At 46.4% G+C, this 16,294-nt stretch overlaps 1 protein-coding gene across 4 annotated transcripts in view; it reads left to right on the top strand.

Annotated features, from left to right (window-relative positions):
* The window catches only part of MTA3 (metastasis associated 1 family member 3), a 1,736,304-nt gene that overhangs the window by 214,523 nt on the left and 1,505,487 nt on the right, over nucleotides 1-16,294 (top strand). For 2 of the 4 annotated variants that reach the window (XM_069608475.1, XM_069608473.1), the window contains exon 7: nucleotides 2,426-2,482. The exons of the other annotated variants lie outside the window; for them this stretch is intronic. In XM_069608475.1, coding sequence (XP_069464576.1) covers nucleotides 2,426-2,482 — 57 coding nt within the window. The remainder of the gene's footprint in view (nucleotides 1-2,425; nucleotides 2,483-16,294) is intronic. 4 annotated transcript variants of the gene reach the window in all.

The following is a 16,294-nucleotide window of genomic DNA, read 5'->3' as shown; positions in this document are numbered from 1 at the left end:
ATTTTTTTCGCAGACATCTTGCAGGACGGGGACTACGCACATGATTGCACAGAAAACATACAAGAATACAGTGACACCCGTAAAGTACAGGAGGACGCACTTGAGTGGGGAGACATGCTTTACATTGATGGTTCTTCCACAATTGATTAGATGGATGGGGCCAGACATAAAGGAACAGCAGCGGTGAGTTTGAGAGATGATGAAACAAGTGAGGTAGTGTTCAGTTCGCGATTGCCATCCCATTATTCAGCACAGGCAGCAGAATTAGTGGCCTTAATATTAGCATTGGAGCACAGCAGAGGAAAGGAGGTGACCGTATACTCAGATTCCGCGTATGTGACGTCAACGGTACACTTGGGGCTGTCATGATGAATGAGTAGGGGCTTCAGGAGGGCAGACGGGTCACCCGTGCATCATGCACTTTTATTGGGCAGATTAATTGAAGTTATACAGTATACCGCGCAGATAGCCATAGAGAAGTGCTAAGCACATACATGAGGGGAAGACCCTATCTCAAGGGGTAACGAAGCAGCAGACTCGGAAGCAAAGTGCTCTGCATATTTTAGAGAACCCCTAGAAATGGCGGCCTCATTTCATGCCCTTGACTATGCAAGACAATGGTACTAAAAGAAGGGTACAATGTATTACCAGAAACACAAACAATGGAGTTGCAGGGAGCTGTACCCAGGGAGGAGAAATACTTGTGGACTAGGAGGGGGATGTACAGTCTCTCCAACAGATGCCGTATGGCAGCAGAATAACACAGGGAAAGTGGTCGTGCCACTAGCATTATTACACACTGCACTGATGGTTACATGACTCAACGCACACAGGGAAGTAGGTCATTGCCACCCATATTGGAGGAACATTGTTCTGTCCTAACTTGGCGGAACACGTGGCTGAATTTGTGAGTAACTGCTTAACATGCAAAAAGTTTACTGCAGGAAATGCATTGAGTTGTGAGAGGAGCCATACCTCGCTCAGCTGGTCCATTTCAACATCGCCATGTCGACTGTTGACATGATCCAAGTTTGCCAAGGATACCGCTACATGATAGTGGTTGTGTGCACATTCTCTCGGTGGACTGAGGCAGGCCACTGTTCCCATCCTGTCACCCTCAGGGCAGTGAAGTTCTTGGTCCAGGATGTATTCCCACGATGGGGCGTGTGTGAGGTCCTGCGGTCTGACAATGGCCCTCACTCTGCCAATTAAATGTTAAAGCACATTGCAGCGTTGCTGGGCATTCAACATAAATTCTCCTGTGCTTATCACCCGCATATGGGATGTAGGAACGCCTCAACAGCCTCTTGAAGGAATGTATTGCTAAAACAAAAGAGTACAAATAAAAATGTGCTTCATTGCTTACCCTTGACAATCTTCACATTTCGCAATAAGCCTGGGTTCGACCACCATTTAACTACACATGAGGTGGTGACAGGACGGCACATGCAACTTCCCCTGGCTCCTCCCACTACGGCACTAAAGGATACTGAGAGTAGTGCAGCTGTGTTAGGGCAGAAAATGTGTGATTACATAACAGAACGACTTGTTCATCCCAGTGATGGTGTACTTATCCTACGGTGGAACACACCCAGATTTACCGGACCGTATATTGTCGAGGCAGTGGCAGACTGAGCTGTCTAACTAGAAGGGAAGACTGTCTGGAACCACCTCTCGGACGTCAAGCCCTACAAAGCTGTGGTCTCACCTGGCAACGAGATCGACCGGGCCAACGATCCTCAGCAAGAACAACAAGATAATTCTGAACTTATACTGCCAAGTGGAGGACACCCAATGGTTACTCGCTCAAGGGCAGCAGAGTTGGGGCAAGAGCTGACTACATCCAGATTGAGGATACACTGTCTGTTTTTTTTTTATTCTCTACACACATTCGTCGTGAATGCAGACTGTGATATTTGATGCATGTTCATGTTGCCTAGTGATTTACAACCCAATAGCTTTTCGGGCTAATTTGTCCATTATATTAGGAGACCCAACAGATTCCGAGCAAGTACACCTAGAGTGTACTATCTTGTTTTCATAGCATATTTGCCCCAAGTTTACCCTCAACTTGAACGAGGAAACCCTTCACTTCTTGGCATTTCTGAGAGACCCAGGAATTGGAACTGTGTGGGAACATCTGTTCATATTTGCAATTAGCAATTATCTGGTCCACAGGGCTTCAAACTAATTTTTATAACTAACCCATTAACATACAATTTTGCGCATTTCAGGCAAGCAATAGATATCTGCAAGCACCACAAGGATCCAGCAGCACAGGTAAAGATGGGTGAAGTAATACAAAATGTGCTTATTTTGTTGTGTCTCTTATTTCCAAGTGGGGTATTCATATTGATATTGTGGCCAACATTGCTTGTTTCTAGTGAAACCGCTGTATCCTCTACTAACATTACCCCAACCCCAGCAGGTGGAACGACCATGTCACATGGACAGGAGAGCATTGAAAGCACGGTAAGGAGAGGTAAGCAAAGTGTGTTAGGCAAAGTTTGTATGCCGTACCCTCTGGGACCACTACACACAACTATGACTACAGGTGTAAGCAAAAACAACCTTTGGTAAAAGTCTGTACCACACAGTTTTTGGTAGCGAGCTGAGCAGCCAGGCTTATCTCAAAAGGGAATGTGAGCTGGAAGGGTGTTACACAGTGGTCTATAATTACAATTATTCAAAGAGACTCTCATACTTAAGGTTTCTTGGTAAAACACTTATTAATTTATTACACAGTCAGAAAACATTCACTAAAAGGAGGCAATCAATATCATAAAAAAATATTCTACAGTACTTGACACTATCCAGTTCTGAGGCATTTAAACTACTTTGAAGGAGGAGAAAAAGGTATAAATTAATAAAACGAATAGTAGTGTTATTCTAAAACAGTGCAAATAGTTTGAGTTCACCAGAAGAGTTGGTCCAATGCAATAGGTAGGCCAAAGTCAATGAGCTAGAGTCTTGTATCAGAAAAAACAGTTCTGGTAGTTAAACGGAAAAGTCTTTGCCACGGTTCTCACAAGTAGTTCATAGAAGAAAGCTTTATTTGTTGGGTCACAAGCTGACTAGGCCTGCAGTACCTTATGTTGAAGAAAAATTTGCAGCTGAGGACTTCTGTTCCTGGCAGTTCCTGCAGATCTCGCTGTTCCTGAGCCTCAGTCGTGGGGACAAGATGGAGGACGTCGGGGGGGACTCCTGCACTGCACAGGGACTGGTCACAAAGCTGGCAAACTGACAAATCTTCGATTCCGGTAGCTGTCTTCAAGCACACAAACTGCTGTCCTTCTCCCTGGCTATTCGGTGTCCTGCAGCACTCTGAGGAAAAAGCAACCAGCTCAGAGAATGGTATCCAGGTGGCTTACGAGTTGATTGGTCCCAGCAACTCAAAGGGAGAAGTCGTCCTTGAAGGGCTTCTCTGTCTAGATGAACTTGGCGATTCGGGCCTGCAGCAGGGCTTCACCGGGCAAACCCAATGGTCCAGGAGTTGCAGCAGCTGTCCTCTTCCAGCTTGTCTTCGGTTCTTTCGTTCCAGTGGTCGACTCTGCTTTCCAAGCCAAGAGACTCGCCTTTTAAACAGTTTTCTCCCATTCATTCCAGCCTAGCTGCCACTTACCCAGCAGTGTGGCTGTCCTTGCCGGACAGTCAGCCAGCCAATCACGCCAGAGTGCATTTGGGTCTCCTAGGAGACTAAGCACATGGCGTTTCGGGCACCTCCCTCACTTCCTGGCCACCCCAGACATTCAGACGCCAGAGGCGGTCTTCAGTCCTGAAGCCCGTCAAAGGCGTTGGAACAAAGGGACAAAACCTAGTTTGGCATGTAGAGACAAACTCTAGAAGGACATCTCCAAAAAGAAATGGCGAAAAAAGAAAACCGGGACCTGTTTAAACAAAGGGGGCTCAGACGCCACCTTGAAAAACTGACTCCCGCGATTTAACGCTACCGGTGTTCGCGGTTGGGAAAAATCATGGTAGTTTGTTGTAAAACCACTGTCGTCAGCCATTTCGAGAGGAAAGGGTAGCATTTGACTGCTACATGAGTTTCTAGACATAGGGGATACTAGGTAACCCATCCAGCACTCTATTGTAATATTGGGTGTGCTGGGTCTAGGAATTTAAAAAGACAAAGTCAATTTAACTTTAATTTCTCTGGGAAACAGTTGTTTATCCCAGAGAAGGTATTTAAACTTTGGGACAGCCTGAAATACTTCCCTGTGTCACTGCACTAAGGGTGCTGTGTGACACACATGAAAAGATGATGCCTATGGAGTTGTCTAAAACTCATAATCAAAAAACACCAGAGTAAAACGCACATTAAAATAAATGAGGTGAGTGGGGGGGAAAAAAGGCTCACACTATCTCCAGGAAAAATAATCAAGTCCTCGAAATCCAGCAAAGTTGCTGGGGGTCTCTTAAGGTGAAGGGAATTAGCACATTTATGAGAATTCTCCCACGATGCTAACCCACACTTGAGTGGGGTGGACCTCTGTCTCACTGACACTGCTCAAGTGTCTAACAACATGTGGTAAAAACACATGACCAAAGTAGGTTAGGAAACTACCGGGGAGAGCTGTTATGTCTGTTCATTAATTTCCTACGACATGAGTGCCTCCAGAACGTTCATAGTATTAGGCAGAATTGCATGCAGTACCCTCTGGGAACACCACACACAATTACGATTACAGGTGTAAGCAAAAACCAACCTTTGGTATAAGTCTGTACCACACACTTTTTGGTAGCGAGCTGAGCAGCCAGGCTTATCCCAAGAGGGAATGTGAGAAGTAGATGAAGTTACACAGAAGTATCACAATCACAGTGGTTCAAGTAGACACTTAATCTCAAGGTTTCTTAGTAAAACACTTATACCTTTATTTACACAATCATTTAGAAAACATTCACTAGTATAAATCAACTTAATATTAAACACCAATACACTACAGTAACAAACTCTTAAGTTGTAGAGACAGTTTGATCTCCCCTAAAAAGGAGCCAAATAGCACTTCAATGACTTTCAATGGGAATGAAAAGACATAGGTTTGTAAAATGGATTAGAAAACACTTCTGGTAGGCAATGCAAAGGTTCAGTGTACCAGGAGGGTCAGTTCAATTCAATAGGCCAGACCAAAGTCAATAGTCTGTTGTTCTTGGAAAGGACAGAACAGTTCTGGTAACAAATGGAGAAGTCTTTGTAAAGGTTCTCAGAAGTAGTTTAGACGAAAAAGAATGATCTGTTGGGCCACAAGCTGATTAGGCCTGCAAGTTGGGAAAGTTTCACAAACTTTCACCGTGAGAGTTAGGATCTCTCAACCGGAGGGCATAGTACCTTAATGTGAAGCAAAAAGATGCAGCTGAAGGCGTTGATTCCTGGCAGTTCCTGCAGGTCTCACTGTTCCTGAGCTTCAGTCGTGGGGACAAGAGGGTAGACGTCGGAGTCCTGCACTGCACGGGATTGTCGTCGGAGCAAACAAAATGGAGACACTTCAGTTCAAGTAGCTGTTGCTTCAAAACACTAACTGGTGTCCCTCTCCCTGGTTAAACCTTAACCAGCCTTGAGAATGGTATCCAGGTGTTTTATGAGCTGATTGGTCCCACCAACTCAATGGAAGAAGCCGTCCTTGAAGGAGCTTCTCTGTTGAATGAGGTTCTGGCAATTCGGATTTGCAGCAGGGCTTCACTGGGCAAACCAACGGTCCAGTGGTTGCAGCAGCCGTCCTCTTCCAACTCGTCTTCAGTTCTATCGTTCCAGTGGTCAACTCTGCCTTCCAGTCCTGGAGACTCGCCTTTTAAACAGTTCTCTCCCTTTGCATTCCAGCCTAGCTGTCACTCACCCAGCAGGGTGGCTGTCCTTCCTGGACAGTCAGCCAGCCAATCACCTCAGAGTGCATTTGGGTCTCCTAGGAGACCAAGCACGGAGTTTCGGGCTCCTCCCTCACTCCTGACCACCCCAGACACTGACGCCAAGTGCAGACTTCAGTTCTGAAGCCTGCGAAAGGCTCATGAACAAAGGGTACAAACCTGGTTTGGCTTGCAGAGTTGAACACCACAAGGACCATTCCACAAAGAAATGGGGTAAAAAGATGACCGCAGTCTGTTTTAACAGAGGAGTCTTGGGTGCCATATTGAAAAACATGGCAGCCCCGATTTTTAGCTACCGGTGTTCGCGGTCAGGAAAAAACATTGTAGTTCGTTATAAAACCACTGCCACCAGCCTTTTCAATAGAAAATTTGACTGCTACATGAGTGTTTAGACACAGGATACTATGTAAACCCTCCAGCACTCCATTGTAAGATGGTGTGTGCTGGGTCTATGAATTTGGAAAAGACTAGTAATGTTAATTTCACTTTACATTCTCTGGGAAACAGTAGTACATCCCAGAGAAGGTATTTAAACCTTGGGAAGTCTAAAAAACATCCATGTATCATTGCACTGAAGGTGCTGTGTAACACACATGAAAAGATGATGCCTAGGGAGTTGTCTAAAACTCCATAATCGGAGAACACAAATGTAGAACACACATCAAAACACATGAAAGAGTATGGAAAAAAGGCTCACACTCTTCCCAGGTTAAAAAATCAAGTCCTCAAAATCCAGCAAAGTTGCTGGGGGTCTCTACGGTGAAGGGAATTAGCACATTTCTGAGAATTCTCCCTAATGCATAGCAACTGAAATACCTTCAGCAAAAGCCCAATGCCTGATGTACCTGTACATCGGAACAACTCAAGGAAGATTTGAAGGGAAAACGGCAACATTGAGATTAATGTCCCAAGCGACATTCCCATATGTTACATAAAGGCTCTTACTAGAACTGTCTCTCTATGTGCACACCTTTTCTAAAGGTTTGTGATTACCAGAAGTAAGTTACAAGTAGGGATATGTAATTGGATTCAGGGTGCAGGCGGGAGAACAGTCCTGGCACAAGGCTTAGTAATAAATGAAGAGAAGGAGGTCCTCGGTAAGGAAACACTTGCACCCCCTGCACACCAATGTACTGTTATCAGTCAGAGCTTGTGACTTCTAGGTATGAGTATGCTAATAAATGTTAAGGGTAAATCAATAATCCACAAAATTCATATATAGTTGTTATACGTTTTGTACTTTATAGGTTGTCAAATTTTCAAAAAAAGAAATCCCATAAATCAAAAACAGTAATGTCACCACAAAGGATTTTCTGGGGTTGGTATCGACATTTAGTAAGTAAAACAGTTTGATATAGATAGAGCTCAACGTGTTTCGGCTGTAATGGCCTTCATCAGGAGCAATAAACTGGATTAAATTTGTTTACAAATTCTGTTTATGGTTTAAATAAATCATAACATCAGTATGCAATTTAATTAGTCATTCCAATATTATATCTCACTAGCATGTATCGAGTAGTCCTTCACCTGGATTTCTGGACCTTAGCGTCCGTGTGTTCATTAGGACAAATCAGTGGTTCACAGGAAGAGATGTTGGCATACTCAATCTCTGAACATTAAGAGAAGGATAGGGAGAGAAGAGGCGTTTTTGAGGACAAATAGCCCATGGTGGCCATCATGGTTAGCTGAAATCTCAGGAAAGTGTCATACCTTTATAAGTAAAGAAAGGAAATGATCTTGGTCTTGCGAGGGAGACCGCACCAGAATGCTTGCATGGAGGTCGATCCGTCTCGGGATTGAAAATAAAATAAATCGGCTTGTCGGGTGGCGCCTGCTTTCCAGCGTCATTAGTATAAAAATCCCACGTAAGTGTATTTCTGATGTTTGTTAATCTGCTTAGAATCACATGCTGTGCATAGGTCCGACATCCAGTGGTCACTGCGGAGTATTGCATTTTGTTTTTCGTAGTCGAAAAGGGGACGTCGACAAGGCGTGTCTGTAACACTATCCCTATAGTGACTTGCATTGTACCCACAATCCCTCACGCGTCGAGGTCCCTCAGATTGTTTTTTTTCCGCCCAGCTACTGGTCGCCTTTATGCGGAGCTCCTCGAGAGACATTGCCAAATAGTTTCTTCGACCTTTGGTCGTTTGTTATTAATATCAATAACATAGATCCCTCCCTCGACGCAGAGCCGTTTCTCTGCCGAGCAAGATCTTCGACGGAAGGACGAGCGGAGGAGATCCTTCGGCGCTGCCGAACACGTGGCCTGGCCTCGCCGGCCATACACAGTAGGGAGAGTGGGGTTTTGTGGTCTTTCTTTCTTTTCTTTAAGAATGCCTTTCTCTTTCCCCTCCCTCTCTTTCGAGGTCGTAGTCACACTTATTACCCTCAGCTATGGAGAGGACGCCATTTAGGTTTTGCCCGCTTTGCAAGGGTAAATATACCTGGAAGGATAAGCACAAACGGTGCAACCGTTGCTTACCCCTCGATCACCAAGAGGACGGCTGTGCGGCCTGTAAATTACTAAAGCCCAAAACTCTAAAGGACCGCAGGGTCAAAAGGTGGGCGGCCTACGCCATGTCTAGGCCTGACTCCTCGCCCGCTGCCGCCGCCGAGTGTGACGAGGACAGTGACTACACGGCCCCCGTAACGGAAGCTGTAGACCTCTCAAAGGAGCGTTCACGCTCCTCGTCGTCCGTCCCCGGCCCCGACAAGCCCGGCCCCGAACAAGCCCGGCTCACGCCCAGCTTATGGGGATGAACACCCCGGCGACAAGGACACACACAGAAAAACACCAAAGCACATACCCCCAGGCACACATTCGTCGAAGACGAAGGCAGCCATAGCGCCAACGGGGACGCCGGGCCCACCGACGTCTTCCGCCGACCGTAAGGGTCGTCAGCCCTCCCCGCCACCGCTTCCGCGACAGGCGACTGGGCAATCTAAAAAAAAGGACGCTAACACCAAAATTTCCGGCGACGCGCATCGCAAGAGCGCTCACGTTGCCAACAAGGACTCGACGAGCAAAGGCTCGACGTTTCATAGCGAGACGGCGACCGATCCCTCGGAAGAGAGAATGATCGCCGAAAGCCTCGCGCGCATAGCATCTAAGGACGGCCAAAGACGTACGGCGAGTGAAACGCCGAAAACCGCGCACAAGGCCAAAGATACGCCAAAGGCGCCGGAAAACAGATCAGGCCAGTTCCCGATGCCGACAGAAGGCCCTAGCCAGCAAGAAGGCTACTCAGAAGGCAAAGGCTCTGTTTCTTCGACGTCATGGGACAGAACCAGACAATTACAGGAGGAAGAAACCCCCTTTTCTTTCCCAGACCATCTTGGCCGACCTCAGTGGACCTTTGAAAGGTTCCAGACCTGTATGGACAAACTAGATAGGTTCATGTCCATCCCAGAAGACAGGGCACCCAAGAGACCAAGGGAGGCACCCCTGGAGAGTCCAAGGGCTAAATACCAGAAGTTTTATAACCCCATACAGGAGGACATAAACTCTTACAACCCCACTGAGGAAGACACCTTCTTCCAAGAGGAAGATGAGTTCACCTATGTTGAGGATCAACAAGAAGAGGAAGGTTTTCACGAGGAAACTAACCTATGTGAGGAAGTATTTCAGGAAGACACAGGCGAGGGTGACCCAAATCCCTAGCAGTCACCGGCTAGGTCGACTGACACAGGCAGTAGCAGTATAGTTATCAGGTCTACTGAAACTACACCAGTCAGGAACCCTTCGCCCGTCGATGATCAACCCACCTTCAATGCACTGCTGAAGAAGGCAGCAGCACATTTCGAAATCGAAACTGGGGAGGTCACCCCAGACACCGATTTTGTGGAGAGGATTATCAAAGAAAACCCCCCCACTAGCCAGGTTATACCCATCCTCGCCTCAGTTAAGAGACGTATTACACCTTCTCTTTCCACTCCTGCATTGGTGAGAGGGGTCAATTCGAGGATTGAGAAACTGTTCTCTCCCTCTCAATCAGACCCATTATATATTAAGGGTCACTCAATCCCGGACTCCCTGGTTGTGAACAACACCAGGAAAAGGGCAGGAGTCCCACTATCTACTAGCGAGGCACCCCCAGATAAAGAGGGGAAGAAGCTGTATGCCCTAGCCAAGAGAATCACCACCTCTGCAGCATTCTCTACCAGAATCGCCAATAATAATACCCTATTGGCAAGCTACGCCGATGCTCAATGGGCTAAGCTCAGACAGGACATCGAAGAAGCTCCCGAACCCCTAAGGACTCGTTTACTGGCTACAGTTAACGAGGGCTCTCTGGTCAATCAAAGCATCGTCAAGAATACCCTCGATGCAGCAGAGACGGCTGGCCGCACTTTGGTACAAGGAATTTTACTGAAGCGTCACGTCTGGCTTCGCAATTCCGGATTTAAGGCGGAAACACAAGCGTCCCTTATTAATAAACCCATAGAGGAGTCCAACCTCTTTGGGAGAGCAGTGGATGACGCGCTGGAGTACGCGAAGAAAGAATTTGATACAATAAAGACCTTAGACCAAATTTCAAAACCCCCTAACAGGCGGGGATTTGGTAATAAGCGCTTTTTTCGTGGACAACGCCAGCAACAAAACCAACAACAACAGTACTCTGCCAGCAACTACCAGAGTAATAGCGGCCAGTACAATCAGAGGGGTCAACGTCGTGGCAAGGGAAGAGGCCGTGGTTCCACCCCCAGAGGCTCCCAAGCCAGCAACACCACCAAGTGACGCGAAGATTCGCGTCCCCTCCCATGCAACGCCGGTCGGGGGCCGGTTAACATACTTTCTTCCAGCATGGGAGGGAATAACATCAGACCGCTGGGTACTTTCCACCGTAGCCCGCGGCTACTGTATAGAGTTCAACAGTTCCCCAGCATACAGGCCCCCGAGGGGACGCTCCATGACACCAGAACACCTCGCCATCCTTCTCCAAGAAGTGGACCAACTGCTGGAAAAAGGAGCCATAGAGGTCGTGCCTCTCTCAGGTAATGGAAGGTATTTATTCAGTGTACTTCCTTGTACCCAAAAAGGATCTAACCATGCGCCCTGTTTTAGATCTGCGCCCAGCGAACAAGTTTGTCAAACCCCAAAAATTTTGTATGGTGACCTTACAGGAAGTGATCCCACTGCTATCACAGGGAGATTACATGACAACACTGGACATGACAGATGCATACTTTCATATTTTAATGTTGCCAGCGCACAGAAAATACCTCAGGTTCATGATAGAGGGCAAACACTACCAGTTCAGAGTGCTACCCTTCGGCATAGCATCTGCACCAAGGGTATTCACGAAAGTACTGGCAGTGGCAGCGGCCCACCTGCGCAGGTTATCCATCCCAGTATACCCTTACCTCGACGACTGGCTCATAACAGGGGTTTCTTACGAGACATGCTTCTCAAACACCCAAAAGACTGTAGACCTTTTGTTCCAACTGGGCTTCTCCATCAACGAGAAGAAGTCCAGCTTAGACCCCAGCCAAGTCAAACAATTCCTAGGGGCTCTAATTCGAACAAAGGACGGCCTCGTCTTCCCCTCCAACGTGTGGCAGGTCGAGAGGTGACGGTGCGCAAAGCGATGCGATTGCTAGGAATGATGGCGTTGTGTATTTATTTGGTACCTCACGCGCGCCTGCGCATGCGCCCAATGCAAGAGTGGCTCAACAGCCAGTGGTGTCAGGCCAGCGGACAATGGGACGATTTAGTGGTGGTCTCGCAAGCCTTGGTTCTCTCGCTACGGTGGTGGAGAAAGGAAAACCTGATAATAGGGAAACCCTTTGCCACACCCGCGGTGGAGGCCACTCTAACCACGGACGCATCCTCACAGTATGGGGGGCTCACCTATCCCATCAGACTGCTCACGGAGTGTGGACTCCGAACGTAGCATCCAAGCACATAAACCTATTGGAGCTACTGGCGGTGTTCAAAGCACTAAAAGCCTTCCAGGAACACCTACAAGGAAAGACAGTGATGGTCCTTACAGACAGCACCACAGCCATGTACTACATCAACAAGCAGGGGGGCACCCACTCTCCAGGACTGTCCAAGCTGTCCCAGAATATATGGAAGTGGGCTCTCAAACACAACATGTTCCTACTGTCACAACACGTACCAGGGGAACTCAATCTGCTAGCAGACGAGCTCAGCAGAGACTTCCCTCTGCCCGAAGAGTACGAATGGCAATTGCACGAAGACATAGTCTTAGACGTCTTCACGCAATGGGGATTCCCGGAAATAGACCTGTTCGCAACTCTTGAGAACTCACAATGCCAAAGTTATGCCTCCAGGTACCCCCAGAACCAGTCCAAGGGGAACGGTCTGTCGATTCAATGGTCAGGGAAATTTGTTTACGCCTTTCCCCCCCCCGACTCCCCTTCTCAACAAAGTGGTGCATAAGATGCACCAGGAGCAGGTTACCATGATACTAGTGGCCCCAATGTGGGCCCGGCAGCCATGGTTCGCTCACTTGATGGAGATGTCCCTATCTCCCCCAGTGAAAATTCCCTGCCCGTACAACATGCTGTCACAGGACAAGGGCAGGACACTGCATCCATGCCCTCAGACCATGAACTTAGCAGCCTGGCTCCTGAGATCATAGAATTTGGACATCTACAACTCACGCAGAGATGTATGGACATCCTCAGGGAAGCCAGAAAACCTAATACTCGCCACTGCTATTCTAGCAAGTGGAAAAGATTTGTCATCTGGTGTAGAGGTAAGAGCATCAACCCGGTTGACTGCTCTCACACTAACATTGTTCTGTACTTGACCCATTTACTGGATTCAGGTCTAGTGTTCAATTCCATTAAAGTCCACCTAGCGGCACTTTCTGCATACCCATAAATCTACAGATAGGACACTGTTGGTTTATTAAAGTGTCGTGGTGGAAGATACCAGTTATCAAGGCCTTCATGGAGGGGGTAAAGAGAATACACCCTCCGATAGCTAACCCAGCTCCCGGATGGGACTTAAATGTGGTACTTTCTAGACTCATGGGCCCTCCTTTTGAACCCATGCACAAGGCAACTCTTAAAGACCTCACTCTTAAGACTGCTTTCCTAATAGCCATCACCTCCATTATGAGAGTAAGTGAACTACAGGCTCTTTCTGTTCTAGACCCCTTCGTAACAGTTCACAAGGATAAGGTGGTTCTACGCACACACCCAAGGTTTGCACCAAAATTCATCTCGAAATTCCATGTAAACCAGTCAATAGAACTACCAACGTTCTTTCAAAACCCTTCCAGCTTGGGAGAAAAAAGTCTGCATACACTAGATGTACGCAGAGCTGTCATGTTCTACATGGAAAGAACCAGACCACTGAGAAAGACTAATCAGTTCTTTGTCTCGGTGGCAGCAGGAAGAGAAGGAGATGCAGTTTCAAAGTCCACTATATCTAGATGGATTGTTCAATGCATCACTCTCTGTTACACTCTTGCTAAGAGAGAACTACCCTTCAAGCCAAGAGCACATTCCACTCGAGGCACTGGGGCTTCCATAGCGTTCATTGCAAATGTTCCCCTTGAGTCCATCTGCAAAGCGGCTACCTGGAGTTCTGTGCACACCTTTACAAAACACTACTGTCTAGATGCACACTCTAGATCTGACTCCCAGGTGGGACAGGCAGTTTTAAGACATCTTTTCTCTACTGTTCCTTCTCATAACCCACCGCCAACTCCGGGTACTGCTCGCTAGTCTATGCACAGCATGTGAATCTAAGCAGATACAACCATCAGAAATGCTTTTACGGTAAGTAATGCATTGTCATATCATTCGAAATCTATATGTTCTGTCAGAGTAGATACAGATTAGAAGCAACCTCTGCCCCTAATGCATTGGTCTAACAATACGTGTTTCATGAATTCACCTCTAGGATCAAGTGGACCATCTATAGGGGTACCACATGGAAATATGTCCGTACAAAATGAAGCTCTAATTTACATTTAGTCACTATCCAATGTCTACAGATACAAAGTGACTCTAGTGATCCTAGATTCCATCCTGATGGCTAACGTTCTGAGGAATGCACAAGTCTGCCAATTCATAGTGTGCGATTAGAGAGCATTAAAAAGTATCTGTAATTGAAAAAAAAGGTTCAGGTTACGCAGCCTGAAGGGCAACTTTACCTTATGGTTCTGATGAGCAAAGTGTGTAGCCAGCGTCTCTTCTTGCGAGATAGGTCTGTTGCCATAGTAATCGGTAAATAGTTATTCCTGCGTGAGACATCACTGCGCAAGTATGCGGCGACATCATATGTAAACAAACGCCCAAAGCAATGGGCGGCTAAGGGAAGTGGTCCAAAATAGATGGTCTGTGAAGAACGTGACTCCCAGATATATGGGGTGTATGTAATGTCACGGGCGCAGGCGTGCCAGGTTGGGACAGAGGTAATAAAGGACCAGATTTAGAGGGTGTGATGGCAGTTGCGCACATCCAGTTGAAATGAGCATTACTCTCTACTGCTCACAATCTCATGGGGCCATTGTGACTTGATCCTACATTACATTCACAGCACAATATAAATCTGGTACGCTGTACATATAAACTGATATCAGTCATATCTATAGCATTTCAATGTGTGTGGCGTTCAATATGTTATTACATGTGATTGTATGTATCCATCTTACCCTTCCAAGGATTAGGGGTGTCATATACATTTTTCAGAGATGGGCACCCCAGTGGTGTTGGGCAGTATGTTTCTTATTGTGACCATACATGTATGAATCTGGTGCCGCAAGGGTTCTAAGGTGTCATCTGGTTCTCTGAGAAAGGCACCCAAATAAACATCTTCGTTCTTTCTGGTCGGGTATACCGCATCCAATTTGTCTATCCAATAGAGTTCTCTTTGGGTTCATTCTTTAGTGAAGTTGTCCCTCTCTGTGGTCTCCCAACCACTTCAAGAATGACACAGCAAAGCTGTGCCACTGTATGTTTTTTTTTTTCTCCAAAAAGTGTCTGGCCACCGGTGACTTAGTGATGTGCATGTGAATATTGCTCTTGTGTCCGTTCCACCTCGCCTTTTGCTTTTCTGATTGTCCAACAAAGAAAATACTACAAGGGCGACTTAGGCCATAGATTATGTTGTTAGTATCACATGCAGTGAAATCCCTTAGGATAATCTTTGATCCTGATCGGGATGTTTTATGTATGTGCCTTTTAATGATGATGCAATTGTTGCAACTAAGGCAAGGAAAATTCAATTTTAGTGTTTTTGTAGCAATAACTGCTTTGATGTCGTCTGTCTTTATGCCTTTACAAGTTGGTCTCAGAAATGTCTTCCTCTCTTGTAGGCAATCATCGGTGGTTTGGGAAAAAGTTTGTCCAGTTGAGGGTCCAATTTGATACAGCTCCAATTTTTCTTGCGTCTGGTGACATGGTGGTTGTGGCTTAAACTTGGAGTATAAGAAGAGTGTTTTCCTTATCTTGGGCTCTGGGCTCAAGAGTCTCCGGATCTTTTTCTGTGGCTTTTGTTTTAGCTACCTCCACAATCTCTGCAGGGTATCCTATCTTATGGTATCTCTGATAGTTTCTGCAGTTCGTCCCTGAAAGTGACGTCATCTGAAATAATCTGCCTTAGTCTCGAAAATTGGCTGCATGGTAGGTTGTCTTTGAGATGTCTCAGATGATAGCCCAGCTAATGAATATTGGTGTTAACGTCAGTCTTTTTCCAGAAGATATTCGTTATTATCTCAATGTTGACAACTGCAACTTCTAAATTTAGGAAATGTAGGTGTGGATCCCCTATCTCCATGGTGAACTTGATTCAGGAATTAATGGAGACGAACCGAGAAATCGTTAGGGATGGAGTTGATGTAGTCCAGAAATGTATCCACTTCTTGCGTCTCACCAGTCCATATCAAGAAGATGCCATCTATATATCTTCTCCACATTAGCTTTGGGGACCAATGGCTGTGGTGTAAAATGTGGGTGTATTTGAGATGGTGCTTGAAGATATTCGCATTTGCTCGGGCCATTGCTGACCCCATTGATGTAGCTGATGCTTGCATGTAGAACTGCTTGTTAAAGCGAAAGTAGTTATTATGTAGGATACATTTTGTCAATTCAAGGGTAAAGATCTTCGACGCTCGACAATGTTGCTTCCCTAAGAGTGCCCATGCAAGTGCTTCTTTCCCTTTGTTGTGGGGAATTGATGTGTATAATGAACATCAAATGAGATGAAGATGCAGTTTGAGGGAAGCTTACCCAACTCCTTTAGTCATTTTCAGAAAATGGGGCATATCTCGCAGGTATGTTGATGTAGTTTGTACAATTGGTTGAAGGATTTTGTCAAGCTAGATTGCCAGCGGCTCAAAGATGCTCTCCGTGCCTGCGACTGTTGGTCTAGGTCAGGGGTCTGCAACCTGTGGCTCTCCAGGTGTTTTGGACTACAGCTCCCATGATCCCTTGTCATTGACTATGC

The sequence above is a fragment of the Ambystoma mexicanum genome, chromosome 4q (assembly GCF_040938575.1).
Source record: "Ambystoma mexicanum isolate Mex_15411 chromosome 4q, UKY_AmexF1_1, whole genome shotgun sequence".
In the NCBI taxonomy this organism is placed as follows: domain Eukaryota; kingdom Metazoa; phylum Chordata; class Amphibia; order Caudata; family Ambystomatidae; genus Ambystoma; species Ambystoma mexicanum.
This window is presented reverse-complemented; position numbering and strand designations above follow the sequence as displayed.